Source organism: Peromyscus leucopus, chromosome 12 (assembly GCF_004664715.2).
Source record: "Peromyscus leucopus breed LL Stock chromosome 12, UCI_PerLeu_2.1, whole genome shotgun sequence".
Classification (NCBI taxonomy): Eukaryota; Metazoa; Chordata; class Mammalia; order Rodentia; family Cricetidae; genus Peromyscus; species Peromyscus leucopus.
The window spans coordinates 61,099,518-61,118,147 of NC_051073.1; the positions used below are offsets into that span (position 1 = coordinate 61,099,518).

General features: G+C 41.7%; 1 protein-coding gene and 1 pseudogene across 2 annotated transcripts in view; one reads left to right on the forward strand and one right to left on the reverse strand.

Annotated features, from left to right (window-relative positions):
* Window positions 1-12,813, reverse strand: part of Ccdc14 (coiled-coil domain containing 14) — a 36,273-nt gene extending 23,460 nt beyond the window's left edge. The window contains exons 1-5 of one of the 2 annotated variants that reach the window (XM_028886367.2): window positions 12,488-12,813; window positions 7,110-7,162; window positions 5,971-6,043; window positions 5,496-5,565; window positions 5,286-5,405 (exon numbers count right to left, since the gene is read on the reverse strand). In XM_028886367.2, the coding sequence (XP_028742200.1) occupies window positions 5,286-5,405; window positions 5,496-5,565; window positions 5,971-6,043; window positions 7,110-7,162; window positions 12,488-12,661 (490 nt within the window). In that variant the 5' untranslated portion in view covers window positions 12,662-12,813. Of the gene's footprint in view, window positions 1-5,285; window positions 5,409-5,495; window positions 5,566-5,970; window positions 6,044-7,109; window positions 7,163-12,487 lie in introns of both variants that reach the window. The other variant, XM_037209785.1, reaches the window with a different exon arrangement.
* LOC114704857 lies at window positions 1,151-1,494 on the forward strand (annotated as a pseudogene).
* Window positions 12,814-18,630: the final 5,817 nt, after the last annotated feature.

Consider the following 18,630-nt stretch of genomic DNA (forward strand, 5'->3'; position numbering starts at 1 on the left):
ATATCTGTGAGTTCAAGGCCCACCTGGGCTACAGAGTGAGTTCCAGAAAAGGCGCAAAACTACACAGAGAAACCCTGTCTCGGAAAAAAAAAAAAAAAAAGTCTAAAAAATGATGGAAAGAATACAGCTTCTTCAGAGTAGGATGGGTTTAGGGCTGTCTTCGAGTCATTGAGGCCTGACATAATGTTTCTTCTGCAGGAAGCATGGGTGATAAGACAGAGTCCTTACAAAAATGAATTCAGACATCCCACAGTGCATCTGTATAGACAGTCACCTACTAGACCCAAGCACTGCAGAAGGCAGGTGCAGCTTTTACGGGCACTCTCCCCATCTTTCCTGGGAAGAAGCCTAAATAAACTCTGTCTGCTGCCTGCTATGCAGGAGACTATTATAGCAGCGAGCCTTCCAAACCAGTTTTCTTGTGACGAATATATGTATTGGTAGAAAAGACAGTTGCATGGAGGAACATGTGATGTAAGACCCACAGGAGACAAAGATAATTTCTATGAAGAGGAAAAGAACTCTAATTTGCTCTAATCCAAATCTCAGGAGCACAAGGTTCGCAGACACTGTCCTACTGAAGTGACTATGGGAAAGTCCTACACCAAATGGGGTCTGACAGGACCACACCCAAGAAGACTAGAGGAATCTAATGAGAGAAGCAGAACAATTGACTGATGGATTTGGAGAGTCCCTTCAATAATTAAACAATCACACTATGCTGTTTAACTATGTGAGAAATTTGATGTTTAGACATGACCATGAACATGAATCTTCAAATTCTGGCAGGCATTCCTAGGGGTACGGAGAAACCAAGGCTTCATTTTTGAGAAACCCTACTAGAAAGTGAATGTGAACTCTCAGGACCACACTCTAGAAACCTGACAGAACTCTAAGACAGAACCCGAGAGCTGGGGAGACAGCTCAGTGGGTAGAGTGCTGGCTACTCAAGCAGCCCCTTAAAAAGCCAGGCATAGCTACAGGCGTCTGTAATCCCAGAGCAGAGGGAGGAAGAGACAGAGGATCCCTGAGCTCCCTGATCAGCTGGTCGGCCTAGCCGCAAGAGCAAGCTCTAGGTTCAGTGAAAAGACTGTCTCAGCGAGCCAGTCACTGTCAGACACAGGGAATCTTGTTCCTCATTGCTTAAGACATGGCTTCACTTTCAGAATATGCATTGCGTATGTCTTGTCGTGAGTGTCCGGATCTTTGGTGAAGTGGCCAGACCTACTGATTCAAAGTCCAGGAATATGATCAGTGGTGAATATGTTCAGTGAACATCCCTTGGCCAAAAAGAAAGAGACTTATGACTGGTATCCAAATCATAACATGTATTTTGCGCTCATGGGCACACTCCATTTCCTTGGCCTTTACAGAGATGAGCATCAAGATTTTATGGATGAACAAAGATGTCTAAAGAAGCTCTGTGGAAAGGGAAAACCAAGGAAAGGAGAAGGGAAAAGAGCTACAAAGAAAAAATAGTATCAGTTCACCAAGAAAGGAAATTCCTTCCTCAGTAGACATCAACCCATGTTTGCATGCACTTCAGTTAAGCTGTGACTGGTTTCTTGAAGATATTCTAATTCTTCAAAGTTATATTTACATTGGTTTTGTAATCTGAAGTTTACCTCCTTCTCTAGTGGAATGAATAAACTGTTGTTTAGTGGTTAAAAAAAAAAAAAAAAAAAGACTGTCTCAACAAGGAAGATGGAAGTAGTGGAGGATATCTGTGCTGCGTGCATCCGTGAAGCCCAGTGTTACCAAATAAATGAGTAAGCTGAGGAATGATGACATCTGACACCAGCCTCTGTCATGCGCACATGCACACAGGAGCTGAGAACCCAGTTCTCTTTCACGTGGGGGGAGGATAATCATTAGTCTCCTCCACCTCCCTAATATTTCCTCACTAGATGGAAACTTCCAGGAAAGGTTGGTGTATTCTGTAATTCTGAGGGCGGAAGAGTTGCCAATCACCATCTCACATCGAGGTTCCCTACTCACTCCCTAATTTTCCTGTCATTCTTTCATTCAACCCAGCACTGGTCACACACTATACAAACCTGACTCTGCCTGGGAACTCCTTATCTGAAGGAGCCCTCTCAGTAAAAGTGAATCAATAATACTGTACTTGTCTTCTTCTGCTTTAATGTAATTTCATTGTTATTAAATACAAAGGGTAAAATACAAATAAAATCACCAACCTCAAGATTCTTGAGCTGTAAATAACATTTGTCACTCTCTTAGAACAATATGTGGTACAAAGTTAAAAACTCAACATGTTGTATCACCAAACAGTTTCAAACTGGCCAGATAAGTAAATATTTCATTTTTCATTAATACACTAAAAATCTATGAAGCTACAATAAAAAGAAAAAAGAAAAAAAATAAATAAATAAATAAATAAATATTCATATTAATAAATCTTGCTATCTAAAAATGTACTTCCAAACATGATCCCTCTGAAATGATTAAAATCCAGAGCAATGAATCTTCTCTACAAGATGAGTTACAACAAAACTAGCTAATAATTTCCTATAAAGTATCAATTTTTATTGAAAATACAATTTTATAATGAATAAAATAGAAAAATGTCCTCCAAAGTATTTTAATTTTGAAGTCTAAAATGGAACATAGGAGATCATAGTCCACAACCACAGAGCACACAGCCTTGTCCTCTCCTTTTGAGCCCTAGGCCTCTCTTTTTAGACATTCTTTGGTTCCTTAAGAACTGCCTACCCTGAGGAATTCTGATTTCATGTCCACAGGCCCAAGTTCTCCAATCATTAGCTCTCCTTCCCCTGCTTTCTGCAGTCTCTTCTTTAGCAGAACTACACATAATGCTCTGTCTCTGCCAGCAGATGTCACCATCCAACACAAATGAACAAACTCCAAACAAGCTGCCTTCTTAAAAGGCCAGAGTCAGCACTAAAGGCTTACTGAGCTAAGTGGTCTCGGTCGCAACTACTCAGTGCCACCACTGAAGCACAGAAGCAGCCATGGAAAATATATGAACAGTAGTTTCTAACAAAACTTTAGTTACAAAATAAAAACTAAATATTATTTCTAAAACCACAACTAGCTATATGGTACTGACCTAGTTAAGACTGATGCTGTCCAACAGAAACATAATGTAAGCAATATATGCAATTTAAAATTTTAAGTAGTCACACTAAAAAGTTAAAAATATGATTTACTTTTCATGTTTTACTTAAATGTAGCCAGAGTTGGGGCTACAGCTAAATAGTATAGTCTTGTCTAGCATGTAAAAGGCCCTGGGTTTGATCCCCAACACCACAAAAATAAATAAGTAAATGTAGCAAGAATACTAATATCTCAGTGTGTAATGCCCAGAACAAAAACACTTTTTTATTAAGTCTTCAAAACCCAGCATATATTTTACACAAAGTACACCTTAAACCAATGCTAAACAGAAATATTTCATCTCTATTCAGACTGAATATAATTTATAGTTCAAAGAGTAGTTTTATACACACAAATAATTCCAAAATTCTTAGTTTTATAATTGGATCTTTATCAGTTTTCAAATTTATTAAAATTTCAGCCTAGGGGTTGGAAAGATAGCTCCTAGTCAGTAAAGTGCCTGCTGTTCAAACACAAGAACCTGAGTCTGGATTCCCAGATCCTGGCAAGGGCTGACAGCACGGTCCTTAACCCCCTGGGGAGGCAGGGACAGAGGGATCCAGAAGTTCACTGATAGCCAGCTTAGTCAAATCCACAAGCTTCAGGCTCAGTGAGAGAAAATGCCTCCAAAATAAAGGTAGGAAGTGAATAAGGAAAGACAGATACCATGTGCATGCACATGGGTACACACACACACACACACACACCACACACACACACACACACACTCAGCCCATTGGTTGCGCTAGTTAATTTCAAGGGATCAGTAGGCACATGTAGGCTAGTGCCCACCCTTTTGATCAGTGTAGGCAAACATAATACAAGGTGATAGGTCTCCAAAATGGAAAGATTGAAGGAAGCTGTTTTTCTGGCCTTCAGTCTCTTAACTAATGATCATATGGAACGACAGTGTTCAGTCTTTCCACCTCCATTTTCTAGGCTTTTTTGCTTACATCTTGATCTCTTAACATCTAGGGAGATTGCATTAGATTATTTTTAAACTTCATCCCTTGTGTTAAATATAAGCGTGCACTTATGTACTGACTGACATTTTTGGCCCATCTTCATAGTGTAGACTGTTTCAATTCTATTTTGGACTGCCTTGTGCTATTTGTCTTTAAAAGACAATATTCTCAAAACTTACTTGTTTTAAAATATTTCCTGAATCACTTACACTTAATTTTCAGCAAGGTTAACTATGAAAGTATAAAATACCATGTCTTTAGATACATTCAGTGTCAATCATTGACAGGTGTTTTTGCCATATATTCTAACTGCACAGTTTGACAAGTTTATTCTTTAACTAAATTAAACTATATGCACACAGTTAATTTTAAAATAATTAGTATATGTAAGTATACACCCAAAATACAACCAGCTTGTGATGAGCTATGAAAACAAGGGATATGGCAGGCAGAGCGGTGTACACCTTTAATCTCATACTGGGGAGGAAGAGGCAGGCAGATCTCTATGAGTTTAGGCCAGCCTGGTCTACATAATGAGTTCCAGGCCAGCCAAGGGCTACACAGTGAGATGCTATCTAGAAAATCCAAGCAGCCAACTAACCAAACAATGGCAGGATAAACAAAGCTGACTCTATAGACTTCCTCATGTCATTCAGTCTGAAATTTTTATACTGCAAACCTAGAAAAGAACCCCGTATCCTGTTTTTGAAGAAAGTGCCAGCTGGTAATGAGAAAGCTGACTATAGAAAAGGTAGCACATCATACACCTAAACCAAATAAAATAAAAATCAAAGACAACTGCAACGTCTTGATAACTGATCAAAATCCCAGTCAATGAATCCCAGTCAGTAAAGTGCTTGCTGCCCAGGAATGAGGGCCTGTGTTCAAATCCCCAGCACTCATGTGAAAAGTTCAGCACAGTGGTACACACCCGCACTCTTCGGTGCTGGAAGGCAAAGACAGACAGATCCCTAGCTTGCTGGCCAACCACCCTGCAGAACTGGTAAGCTCCAGGTTCAGAAAAGAGGCCTTATCCAACAAATAGTGGGGAGCAACTGAGGAAGATGCCTGGCACTGACCCCTGCCATGCATGGGACACGGATACACACACACACACACACACACACACACACACACACACACACACACACACCCTTTAAGTAAATATGGGGAAATGCTTACATATTTCTTTTCGGACCACTGAAGAAGTATGCTTTACAGGTCCTTTCTTTTTAGCTCTGAAGTTTTTGCCTTCTAAAGGTCTGGCATTGCATCTATTGTCCGAATATACTATTTCTGAACCTGCTAATAAAAAAACAAACTTCTGTAAACATTAAAAAGAACTAGTTCATTGATAAAAGGTGATCAGCAACAAACTTTAAAAAGTAGAACCTGGATCTTCATTCTTCAAAATGTCCCGCAGCAAAGAGGCACAGCCATCAAGTCCCTGCACAGGCTCCGTCTGTAAGAAGAAAGTTGTACTTAGACAGAGTACACCATGCCGCTTCAGATGCATTTCTTCCCCCCACCCCTTTCTTTTTTGGTCTTTCATGACAGGGTTTCTCTGTGTAGCCCTGGCTGTCCTGGACCTCACTCTGTAAACCAGGCTGGCCTTGAACTCAGAACTCAGAGATCTGTCTATTTCTGCCTCCCACATGCTGGGATTAAAGGCGTGCACCACCATTGCCCAGCTCAAATACATTTCTTTATAAGCAATTTATTATTGGTAGAAAACATGTCTTAAAGCAACAGCCTACATACGTCCTAGGTGCAAACCTTTGGACTGTAGTCCCACTTCTTAGCTTTTACCTGAGGACTAATTAAAATGGTATACTGTATCCATTCACTTGATTTATTGTATCATTACCTGACTTTCCGAATCAGAATAAGCAGGACAGGCAGAATCTGCATTAGAATGTGCTATTTTTCTTGGGTGGGTCCTAGAAAACAAAGTTGATATCCTTTGATTTTTTTTTAAGTATCTTTTTCTCAAAATATGTAAATAATCATTTCCTTTCCAGTAAAGATTAGAGAATAAAGCTCATCTAACCACAAGTGAAGTGAATAGGACTCTGGAGATTATGAAGACTACCAGACACTAAAATCACTCCCAGTCATCTTCCTCAGTTGGTATGGCTTAGGTAGTGATGCAGTATTTGAGAACATCTCTTACATTCTAAGAGACTGGAACTTTTGCTGGACCTCCCAGCCAAAATGAATAAATCTACCTCACGGTCACACAAGACTAAGACTGCTGTCCTACTGTGTGCTCAGCCTGTATGTTTAGCCTGCCTTTAAGAGAACAATGCAACACCCAACCTAACAGCCTTGGATTTCCCATGTAAGCAACTTTGACAACCTAAGCTAATGCACAGCTGCAACTCTAAGTTATGTCCTCTTCCCTGCCCCTGACCCAGAGGAACGCCTGTGTATCATTTGCTGAAAGCAGCAAACACAGAAGCTAAAAGCAACTTCCTAAAATCTACCACTTGAAGGTTGGAGTACCCGTTATGGATACTGGCTGATAAACAATGTTGTCTGAGTTAGTCAGAGTGACATAACCCCTTGTAAACCTCTGGTAAAGATTTCCATAAAGTATACCATTCCTTCCCCGTGGGATGCTTTCTGTGCTGTTTAAGAATTCAGAGCAAAGTCCTCTGTATTTATGCACAGACATATACAGATACAGGGTCAGGTTCATAAGAAAGCCTTCAGGCAGGTACAGGTTCAGACTCATAAAACAGAGGATGGGGGAGAGAATTCAAATCTGCACTCACTCTTCATTAAACGTCTCCATGGGGAAATGCTTTTCTTTCCTCAATGAGACACTGAGTATTATTAGTGAGCTGGACTTACTCACTAATGATTTATAATCTGCACAACACCCAACTACTTGTGGAGGCAGAGCCCACTCATTTTCCTGGGGTAGGCAAAGTATAGTCAAGCCCCAAGACCTGAAAATTTATCCAGGAGTTCCTGAACTTAGAAACTTGGAGAGGTACTCACGCTTTCTTTCCATGTGTTAACTTAGATCCAGGGTATCTTCCTGAAGATATCACCTATGACATAATATATTATATTACAGTAGATACATAATTACTGTTCTATTAGCTTGCCATCCTGACATTCTGATTTTTTTTTCCCCACACAGCCAAACTGAAACATAGTTTTCACCCTCAGCAACCCCTTTTCTACTTTCCACAAATGTGACTTTAGAAACCACTTCTAAATGGACTCTGTCCTTCTGTGACTAGCAGAGTATCTTTAACCTTCATCCGTACTACAGCATAAACCCAGTCTTCCTTTCTTTTATGAGGTGGACTATTCCATTCTATGTAGATAGCATGTCACTGACTCTATAAATGGGAAATATCTTAAAGATCCTCAATTATAATTTAGCTTTTATGCAATAAATTTGTTCTACATGCAATGTAAGGAAAGCAGCACACGCATTTGTTACTTTACTCTATTTCTTACCTCTGTAAAGAAAGCTCACGCTATTTTTAAGTCAAAAGGACCTATGACCATTATATCAGGACTATTCTTAATCCTTGGGCATGTTCTAAAATCTCTGACACACATAATCCTAGACACAGGGCAAGGGGCTTGGGACGGCACTCAGTGGAGGAGTGCTTGTCCAGCGTACACAAAGCCAGGGAGACAGCTCAGGAGGGAAACTGACTGCAGCTGAAGCATGAGGGACTGAGTCCAGATCCCCAGCATCTACAGAAAAGCCAGACTTGAAGGCCCCTGTCTACAACCCTAGCAATGGAGTGGAGGTGGAGACCCCTGGATCCTGGGGAACACTGCCTAGCCAGTCTAGCCCAGCCAGTGGAGAGCTCCAGGTTCAGTCAGAGATCCTGTCTCAGAAAATAGAGTGGAGAGTATTAGAGGAAGACAATCGATGCCTGACCTACACACACACACACACACACACACACACACACACACACACACACACACACGTACACACGTAGCGGTGATCACACCCATCCACACACACTAAGAAGTAAAAACTTTCTTCAGAACTCTGGTTATATCTTATAACTTCTAAGACGGCTTGACTAAACTAGCACATTAAAAACTGCCTTGCTGGGCGGTGGTGGCGCATGCCTTTAATCCCAGCAGGCAGAGGCAGGCAGGTCTCTGAGTTTAAGGCCAGCCTGGTCTACACAGAACAACCAAGGCCATACAAGAGAAACTTTGTCTCAAAAAACCAAAAAGAAAAAAAGAAAAAGAAAAAAAAAAAAAGGAAAGAAAAACAAACTCTACTTTTATCTACATCCCATTTTCTCATTCTTTTTAAACTGAAATAACAATTTTAAGTCTGCATTTTAAAACTAATACAGGTGGGATAGCTTTTCTATAGGAAAATGTTCATTTGCTTTTACATGCACTCAGCATCTTGGAAGCTGTGCAAGAAAGTTGTCTTCAGGCAGGAAAACTGGGTATCTGGAGAAGCAGATAAGAGAGACTTCCAGAGTAGCGCAATAGGGAAACTGTCTATCATATACCTCTTAATAACTTTGTATCTGATAAAATCTCCACTCAAAATAAAACTTTAAGACATCAAAGGCCATAATCCTCCCCTCATTCCACTCTTAGATCCACTCAGTGTTAGCATTCATTCAAGTCTTCACACATTTACATATTTCATACTTTAAAGAGTAACTACTAAATTTCCCAAGTTACTTACTATTCTCTGTTTGGACAAACACATACTCACACACACACATACGTTATGCATTTTTTTACTCCTTCTAATAGTGTTATTGGGAACACATTTTTACAAAACTGGATCAGTTATACTTTTTGAGATATCTTGGGATCTGGTGGAAGGTCATGAATGTACAATATCATACAAAAGCAAAAAGTGTTTTGCCTGACACAAACATTTCCTAAAAAAGACACTATTATTTTTTGTCTGCTCACTTCAAAATAAGTTGCAATCATAATATTCCTAGGTATTTCTTAAGAACAAAATTCCCTAATATAGCCATAAAAGTTGAAAACGTTGGGATTATAATCTAGATAGACCTGATTCATATTACACTTATCCTAATATTGTCCTTATAGAAAAAATACAAGAGTAGTTTACTCCGGTCCAGGATTGCTTATTGCACTAAATTGCTATGGTTCTTGAATCTCCTTAAATCCAAATTCCTTGGGCTGTCATTATCTTCCATAGCTTTGACATACTTAAAAAGTAACGGCTAGTTATTTTGCATAATGGCTCCCTGAACATTTAGATTGACTGTTTCCTTAGGATCAGACTCAGGTTATGCATTTCTGGCAGGAACACCACAAGAGATGTGTCATTTTCAATACAAGTAGGCAAAATGACATTAGTCTGTCCTGTTACTGGCAATCGAAATGAATTTAAGATGGTGTCTGCCAGGATTTTAATCATTAGGGTTACTATTTTTACTTTTCTAATTAAGCGCTTGTAAGATACCCTGACACGATGTGGATATCTTCAAATTTTCACTTAGTAGCCTGAACATCCATTTACGGTTCCTGTTTAAGTCAATGGTTTATCAAAAGTTGACTTAAAATTTATTTTGTATACAATTCGCTCTACATTTATTAGCTAATTCAAACAAATTAGAACGAGGGCAGGACCTTTCCTTCTTCCTTGTTTATTGGTTAGTGTGAAAACATTGATTCTTATTATAGTCAACAGACCATATATTACCATTAATACTGATGCTCATATGTAAATAAATATACAGGTGGATACAATATAAAAAGTGAAGAAAGAAAACAAGAAAGAATAAACATTAGGGATGAAGGACTGAATGCAGACAATGGACACAGTTATGAAAGAGACTATAAAAGTAATTTTTTCTAGTTCTTTGTCATGAGTTTTTCATTTTTTTGGTAAAGAAAAAATACATAAAAATACATTTAAGGGGGCTGGAGAGATGGCTCAGAGGTTAAGAGCACTGGCTGCTCTTCTAGAAGTCCTGAGTTTAATTCCCAGCAACCACATGGTGGCTCACAACCATATGTAGTGAGATCTGGTGCCCTCTTCTGGTGTGCAGGCGTACATGCAGATAGAGCACTAGTACACATAAAATAAATATATACATAAAATAAATAAATCTTAAAAAAATTAGTAGCTAAAGTACAAAATCCAATGTGAAGCTTCACAGCTTCAGAATGGTTATTCAAACTATACAGAAGTTCACTGAGCTGTATAAACTTGAGCCTGGATAATTTACATTTGTGATATTTTCCATTAGCAAGTGTTTTTAATAATAAAGTTTATAAAACATTTTTTTCAAAAAAATTTCTCAAATTGTTCGAGTCAGAGGAGGCTACACCAAGTTGGAAACTTTATTATTTTTAACCAAACCCCAAAATTTTTTGAGCTGTTTCTTATTTTTTATAAAGATGGTCATAAAAATATTTAATACTTCATCTACCTTAACAAAATAAAGTATTAACTGAAAGGAAAAGTATCAGCTCAGGACCCTGAAGACCAAGTTCTCAGCACAAAGATTTATTTGCCCCAGAGGGACAGAGGGACAGAGGGCAGGGAATGAGAGACAAAGACAGGAGACAGAGAAGAGGAGGGGACCAAGGGGGAGGGGGTCGGGGTATTTGTCCCAAGAGAACAAAGGTCTGCCTCTGGATAGAGAGGAGACAGACATGGAACACAGGAAAATGGCGGTTTATAAAGGTGTAAGGGGAAAACCTCTTGTCAGCATGAGGCGTGTAATTTTAACTGGGCATGTTAGTTAGAGCAGCCAAACAGGGAAGGCGTTTGATCGCTGGACTTAATACTTTGATAGTTGAACCTTGGTAGTCAGTCTCAGGAGGACAAAGTGGCCAAGTAAGGGAATAGACCTTGGTGGCTAGCTTCAGGAATGTAATCAGTTTTCAGCAAGGCAGAGGGAATAGGGGAGAAGAGCAAAGCCTGTCAGAGCCACATGTTCCAGTGGGCTGGTGTGCCTTCATCAGCTACAGGCACAACCGCACACAGATTTCTAGATTTCATACGACACATTTAAAACTTAATACCTATTGAATAGCGACCCCATGTTTCTGTGTCTTGGCTATTGTGAATAATTCCACAATGAAAGGAAATGCAAACAGCTCTTCAAAATCTGGATTTCAATTCTTTTGAATAAACACCTAGTAATGGCACTGGCCTTAAATAGTCTGGCTTTATGAAACAAGATTTCACTGTTATTCAGCTGGCCTCAAAGTCATGATCCTCCTGTCTCAGGTCCCCATGTACTAGGACTACAGTTGTGTATGACCATGCTTGGCTTATTTTCTGAGGAAACTTCATCCTATTTTTCATAGTAGCTATACTACTTATATTCCTACCAGGACTGTAGACAAGGGTATTAACTTCTCAACACTCTCACTAATACTTATTTTGTGTTGGAGACTATCTCATGGTTTTAATTTCCATTTCTTTGACAATTAGAGCATATATTCATATACATGTTGGCAATATGCATCCATTCAAAAAAGGAAATCTCAGACAGGTTATGAAAAAGAGCACAAAATTTACATTAGTAGGAAAAACATGACAGGTATGTTGATAAATGATGGAAAACAAAGCCAAATCCCAATCTACCATATATGCCAAGTGTTTTCTAAATCTCCAAGATAGGGTTGGAATATTCTAGAGTAGTAGATGAGCACCATGTCTAACATGAAGTGATTTGATTACCAGATATGGAAAGTGGCTGAAGCACACCCAACTAATGGAGACATGGGGGCGTTAGACAAAAAGATTCTAGAGACGGTTCTTGAGCTGAGAGCTAGATGGAAAATGGAATTATCAGGCTCATCATAATGTGAAAAGGCATGGAAGCATGACAGGACAGACGACCTTGGGCACCTCAGGGCCAAAGCTAGTTTAGTTGTGTTGGACTTAATTGGGTTGGGGGTAGGGGCTGAGAGGATCCAAAATAGCTCTGTTCCGAGCCAAAGAATATTTACCTTGAAACAGGGTTCCCTGTCGTACTTTGGGCAGTTACTAGAATACATCAAGAGTGATGCATTTGAGAACGGTAGGGCTGGTACACGCACTTATGGGGAGACTTCACCAACAGAGACATCGGCTAATAGAAGCACTCCTGGAAGCGCAGAGAAGCTGGATCTGGGGACAAGGATTAACTAAAGCTAAACGAAGTCACTGCACCGGTGATAAGAGCTGGGGTTCGAACCCAGGGCCAGACACCAAACCCAGCGCTCTGTTTAGACCGGGTCGCCTGAAACAAAGCATTCATTCACCTAGCGACGTCCTCACCACTTCGGGCGCCGCCGCAGTCTTAGTTTTTATTTTAATTTTTCTAGCACCTTCCTGGTCCCCTTAGTCCCTCGCCATCCCACCGTGGACACACGGGATCCACAGCCCTCACCTGGCCCGGTCGAGATCCGGACCTGACCATTTTTCTCAGCTTCAGAACCGACCGGACGTAGGGAAGCGAAGCTGTAAGGAAAAAAGAATTAACCGCCGAGACGCCCAGCCCGCCCTTGTCCCGCCCCCCGAGCTTCCGCTTCCGGGAAGGCGCCCGCCGGACGCTGCGCCTCATGGCTTCCTTGGCGCTAAGGTCTTTCCTTCGGGTCCGGACCTGGCGACCTGGGCGAGCGCCATAGACTCCGCGTTCTCCAGCTTGTCACACTCGGCGGAGAGTCCGGGAAGACGGCGGACTGCACGCGGGGCGGGGCCTGGCGGGAGGGGCGGGGCTGGCGGAGGGATGCGGGGCCTGGCGGGAGGGGCGGGGCCTGGGGGAGGGGCGGGCCTGGCGGGAGGGGAGGGCCTGGCGGGAGGGACGGGCCTGGCGGGAGGGAGGGGCCTGGCGGGAGGGGGGGGCGGGGGGGAGGGCGGCGGAGGGAGGGGCCTGGCGGGAGGGGGGGGTCTGGCGGGAGGGGCGGGGCGAGGAACCGAGGCTCTGCTCCGTGCCCAAAGGAGCTCACTGCCCCTTGCAGGACTTGCCTCAACTGGTTGTGATGGGAACCAGCCAGCGCCTGAAGAAGGGCCTGGCATAAAGGACTACTGCTGAATTTCAGAAGTGACTTGAAGCTTTGTGTGCTGTTTTAAATGTATTTGTTCTTGATACTCAATAAAAATCAGACCTCGGTATCATTGGCTTGTGATTCTGATGGCGTTTCAGAAGGACTCACTGTGGCCGCTCTCTACACAGGGTTCAATAGTTGGGATTTGGGGTTTCTTCTGTGCACGGCTTGGTGGTCTACTCTTCTATTGAGAAAATTGCTGTTGATTGAGAATGGCAGTGTTTTTTTTTTTTACCACTGACAGCTGTGCTAAATGGAGAATGGTGGGAGTTTTGTTTGTTTGTTTTGCTTTGGGGGTTTTTGTTGTTTTGTTTTTCGAGACAGGGTTTCTCTGTGTAGTTTTGGTGTCTGGACTGGCTCTCGCTCTGTAGATCAGGCTGGCCTCGAACTCACAGAGATCCACCTGGCTCTGCCTCCCGAGTGCTGGGATTAAAGGCATGAGCCACCAACGCGGGGCTTAAAAAGCCCTGGGGACTATAGAGATGATTTCCTGCTCTTGCAGAGATCTTCAAAAGATCTAGTGCCTTCTGGCCTCGTCAGGCACCAGGCATTCAAGTGGTGCACATACGTACATGAGGTACTCACACATACACATACATTTTTTAAAAAGCATATACGCACACACACGTATGTGTGATTATATACGTATGTATGTAAATGTGTGTGCATGTGTGTGTTTGAGACACCATCTCTTACATAACTCTGCCTGGACTGAAACTTACTATGTAGACCATACTTGCCTGGAACTCACAAAGATCCTCCCTCTGCCTCTCTGCCTCTGCCTCTGCCTCTGCCTCTGCCTGCCTAGTGCTGAAACTAAAGGTATGTGCTATTACACCCTACTTAAATACTTCGTTTTTTCCTTTATTTTTATTTTATATGTATGAGATACATCTTTTAAAAAGTGAACAAAATGTAGCTGGAGAGATAGCTTATCAGTTAAGATAAGCTTTGGTTTGGGTTTGGGTTCAATTCCCGCACCACATGGCAGCTTACAACTGTCTGTAACTTCAGTTCCAGGGAACCAAATGCTCCTTTCTGGCCTCTGAGGTCGCCAGGCACCACATAGAGTATAGTACACAGACATATACACAAGGAAAACACCTATGCCTGTTAATATATATTATACATGAAAAATAAATATATAAAAATTATATATCAATAAAATTATATATACATATTCATAATCTACAAATCAAATCTCTCTACTTATATATTATACACTCCTACTAGAGGGATTTGAGGAAATGAGTGTTGTGTCGGCCACTAGGTGGCATGTTCCTAGGATACCTATGAATGCCACCCAGAACAAACTTTAAACTTATTTAAAACATAATGAGGAGCTGGGTGGTGGTGGTGCACGCCTTTAATCCCAGCACTCCGGAGGTAGGGCCAGGTGGATCTCTGTGAGTTCGAGGCCAGCCTGGCCTACAAAGGCACAAAGCTACACAGAGAAACCCTGTCTTTTTTTTTTTTTTTTAACTCTATTGGGCTTCTCCAATGTGAACGTTATAGGTAGCAACCTTATGCCTCAATTTCAAAATTGAAATTAGGCTGGACATACCTAAATAAGCCTGAAACTCTTTTTTCCTTTATCCCTCTGTTTAGTGTTCACCTGGAATTACAGATGTTTCTTTTTCTTTTTAATTATGTATACGTGTATGTGTCTGTGCACATGAATGCAATGCCTGCAGAGGCCAGAAGAGGGCACTGGATCCTTTTGCGGGGCATAGAGGTCCTCGTACTCACAGAGAAGAACTAGGAGAACCAGGAATGTTAATCATGCAGGGGTCTTCTCAATGGAGGAGATAAAAATCAAAAATCTGCATTCCATCCAGAAAGCTGAAAGTAGATTTTGTTAACAACCTGTTTACCTTTGTTATAGAGGCAGATCTCACCCACTTTTTGCTATAGAGGCAGACCTCACCCAAATTTCCCAGAATGATTACCCCAGACTCTTCCCTCCCTAGACCGTTACCCATCCTTAGGGGAGATGTCACAGGTACTTCATGGCCTGCTGACCTCTATGCTGTCGGTCAGAGACCACACAAGATTCTAGGCCTTGAGCTACAGAACCCACCCTCCTGTCACGTGTACGGTGTAAAGGAGTCTCTGTGTAGTCACACCGTAAGTTTCATTGTGCACCTGGAATTGGACTGGATTGTTGCCTGGAAACCTTTCCACAAATTGTACTGTGTTTTAAATATGCTGACAATGGATTGCTGGCATTGGACTCCCTGAAATCTGATCCATGTTGACAAAGTCAATCTGCATTGGGTTTTCATTCTCATCTCTTGGCCTGGTTTGCCTCCCCATAAGACACCTGCAGGGGCCCCCTCAGGATCCCCTGAAGCTGGAGTTACAGGTGGTTGAGCACTTTCCTGATGGTGCTGGTAACTGAACTCAGGTCTTCAGAAAGTACAGAAGTGCTCTTCATCATTATGGCGTCTCTCCAGCCCCACAGATGTTTTTCTTAATTTGACTTTTTAAAACATTGTTTTCTTAATTTGTACATACTTACTTTTTAAATATATGTTAAAAAAAAAAGGAAAAAAGAAAGAAAAGAAAAGTTGTCTGTAATCCATACCACTCTTCGGTGCATTTCCTTCCAGACGTTTTCTACTTGAATATTCATCATTGGATATGTATTAACATTTTCTCTCAGTAGCATATTAGCATTTCCCTATTCACACACAATTACAAAATGGCTGTGTGGGATTCCATTATTCTTTCTTTTTGCTTTTTCTATTTTGGGCTTGTTATTTGATATTATAAACAAAGCAGTAGGATGAGATGTTAAAGTGAATTTGGAGATGGCAGAGGAATATTTTTTTTTCTTTCAGGTTTCATGCTTTGATTTTAAATTTTTTCTTCCTAAGAATTTCATAGATGTATACAATGTATTTTGGTCATATCTATCTGCCTCTTCCCATTCCAACTCTCCCAGGACTCCCTCCAAACACATTCCAGCTTCACGTCATATATTGATATAGATATAGATATAGATCTATAGATGTCCCATTGAGTCCATTAGTGCTGTCTCCATGCATACAGAAGTACAGGCATCCATCAGAGCACAGGCAACCTCCCAGTGGCCACACCCCCAAAGAAAAAAAGAGTCTCCCTCCCCAAGAAGCCATCAACTGCTTGTCAACTGGAGGTGGGGCCTTCATGAGCTCATCCTTTTTCCACAGTGGAATTTTGACTGGTTTGGTCTTGTTTATCTGTTTTGAGTTCCTGTCATGTCCAAAATACATTCTTTATACCTTCTCTTCCATGGTATTTCCTGGGCATAGAGAGTAGTGGAGAGGGGCTGATCTAGAATGTCCCATTTAGGGTACACAGTGCCCATCTATGAGCATTCATAGCCATTTATTCTAAACACGTTGACCAATTGTGAGTCTTACTATTAGCTACTGCCCACTGCAAAAAGAAGCTTCTCTGACCAAGCTTGAGAGCATCGCAGATCTACGGAAATAAATCTAAACATTCAAAAGGATTTGACAACATACCCATTTAGCAAAACAGCAATAGTAGACTCCTCCTTATGGTCTATGAGTTTCCCAGCCATGGGCTTTTCACCAGGTTTACAATACCAAGTTTTCGTTCCCTCCTGTGCGGCAGGCCTCAAATCCAATTAGAAAGTGGTTGGTTATCCACATTACAGTCATGACATTATTGCACCAGTGGGCACATCTTGCTGGCGTGTCAAAATAGAGGGGTATCCAGTTCATGCAGATAGCATAAAGTTAAGTGGGACTAGACCAGGCCCTGAATATAGACATGGAGGATGAAGATGTGTGTCAGGGTCAGACTGTGAAGTCCTCATAGGTTAAGGATTCAGTTTATTTACTATTTCCAAAGGCAAAGATGACGTTTAAAGGTTTCTGCAGGATACTGTGAACTGGATGAAGTTCACCAAGATGGCGGTCGCAATGTAATACAGGAGTCTCCAGTCTGCAGCGCCCAGCCAAATCCTGTCAGTTGCTGGATTTTTGCTTTTTTGTTTGTTTGTTTTGAGGGGTGAGGTTGACAGACACAATCCTGAAGACCCAAATACTGGATGTTGAAATTCTGAAATCCCAAATGGTCATTCCAATGGGGAGAGGGGGAAAACTATGCAAGAGAGGTATGCAGATTTGGGGCAATGGATGAGAGAGTCTGTGGTTGTTTGTGGGATAATGACATCATTTTAGGTGAAATAAATAACTAGAAACTTGCAAAGCCTCACTTTGGGTATTGGTGAGGGAGTTCCCAGAGGAGCTCAATGTGTGTGTGTGTGTGTGTGTGTGTGTGTGTGTGTGTGTGTGTGTGTGTCTTAGTGGAAAGGACAGAAAAGGCCCACCCTCAAGGTTGTTGGGCATCATCCAATGCTGGAGCAGTCAAGAACGGCTTTCTGATCATCCACAGCTGCTTTCCTGCTGCAGTAGGTGAACTGAGTAGTGTAAGAGATTCCATGTCCTTCAAAGCTTAAACAATTTCCTGCCTCAATCTTTATGGTGTACAAAGTGGTTTTTTTTTTGGGGGGGGGGGAGGCAAACATGGATGTGAGTCTTCCGCCACCTCCTGTTTCTGACTTGCTTGTCTCAGGGACTGACCTGTAAGAATGACATCACTCAGACTTGTGTTTCAGCTTCAGGTCTTGTTTAGTCCACAGGAATAACCAGCGGAAGACAGGAGAGAATGAGTGAGATTGGGGTGTTTCTCCACTCACTACCATCTGGCTGGTGCACTGGATCTCAACAAATATGGATCCTTTTGAGCTCATGGGCTCCAGGTCTCTCCAGCCTTCAATAAATATGCTCTTGCTTTGTCTCCTTAGTCTTTTTTGTTTTGTTTTGTTTTGTTTTTTGTTTTTTAAGACAGGGTTTGGGTTTCTCTGTGTAGTTTTGATGCCTGTCCTGGATCTCACTCTGTAGACCAGGCTGGTCTCGAACTTAAAGAGATCTGCCTGGTTCTGCCTCCCGAGTGATGGGATTAAAGGTGTGCACCACCCGCCACCGCCTGGCTGTCTCTTTAGTCTTAAGGGTGATAATGGTTTGCCAATCCCTGAGTTCTTCAACATTCCTTTATGGTTCCCTTGTCCATGGCCCTGTAAAACTTCTTTTATTTAAAAACTGGGCTGTTGGGGACTATTATTTTAAGGTGTGTTACTTTTGTTTATGTTGCATTTGTTTAACTCTGTGAAGCTGTGTTATTGTGCCTGTCTAAAACACCTGATGGTCTAATAAAGAGCTGAATGGCCAATCGCAAGGCAGGAAAAGGGATAGGCTGGGCTGGCAGGCAGAGAGAATATGTCGAAGGAGAAATCTGGGAGAAAAAGAGGAGTAGCCAGAGAAGGAGCAGGACTCCAGGGGCTACACAGCAAGCCATGCAGTAAGAGTAAGATTTATAGAAGAGAAAGGGAAAAGCCCAGAGGCAAAGGTAGATGGAATAATTTAAGGTAAGGAAAGCTAGCAAGAAACAAGCCAAATAAGACTAGTCA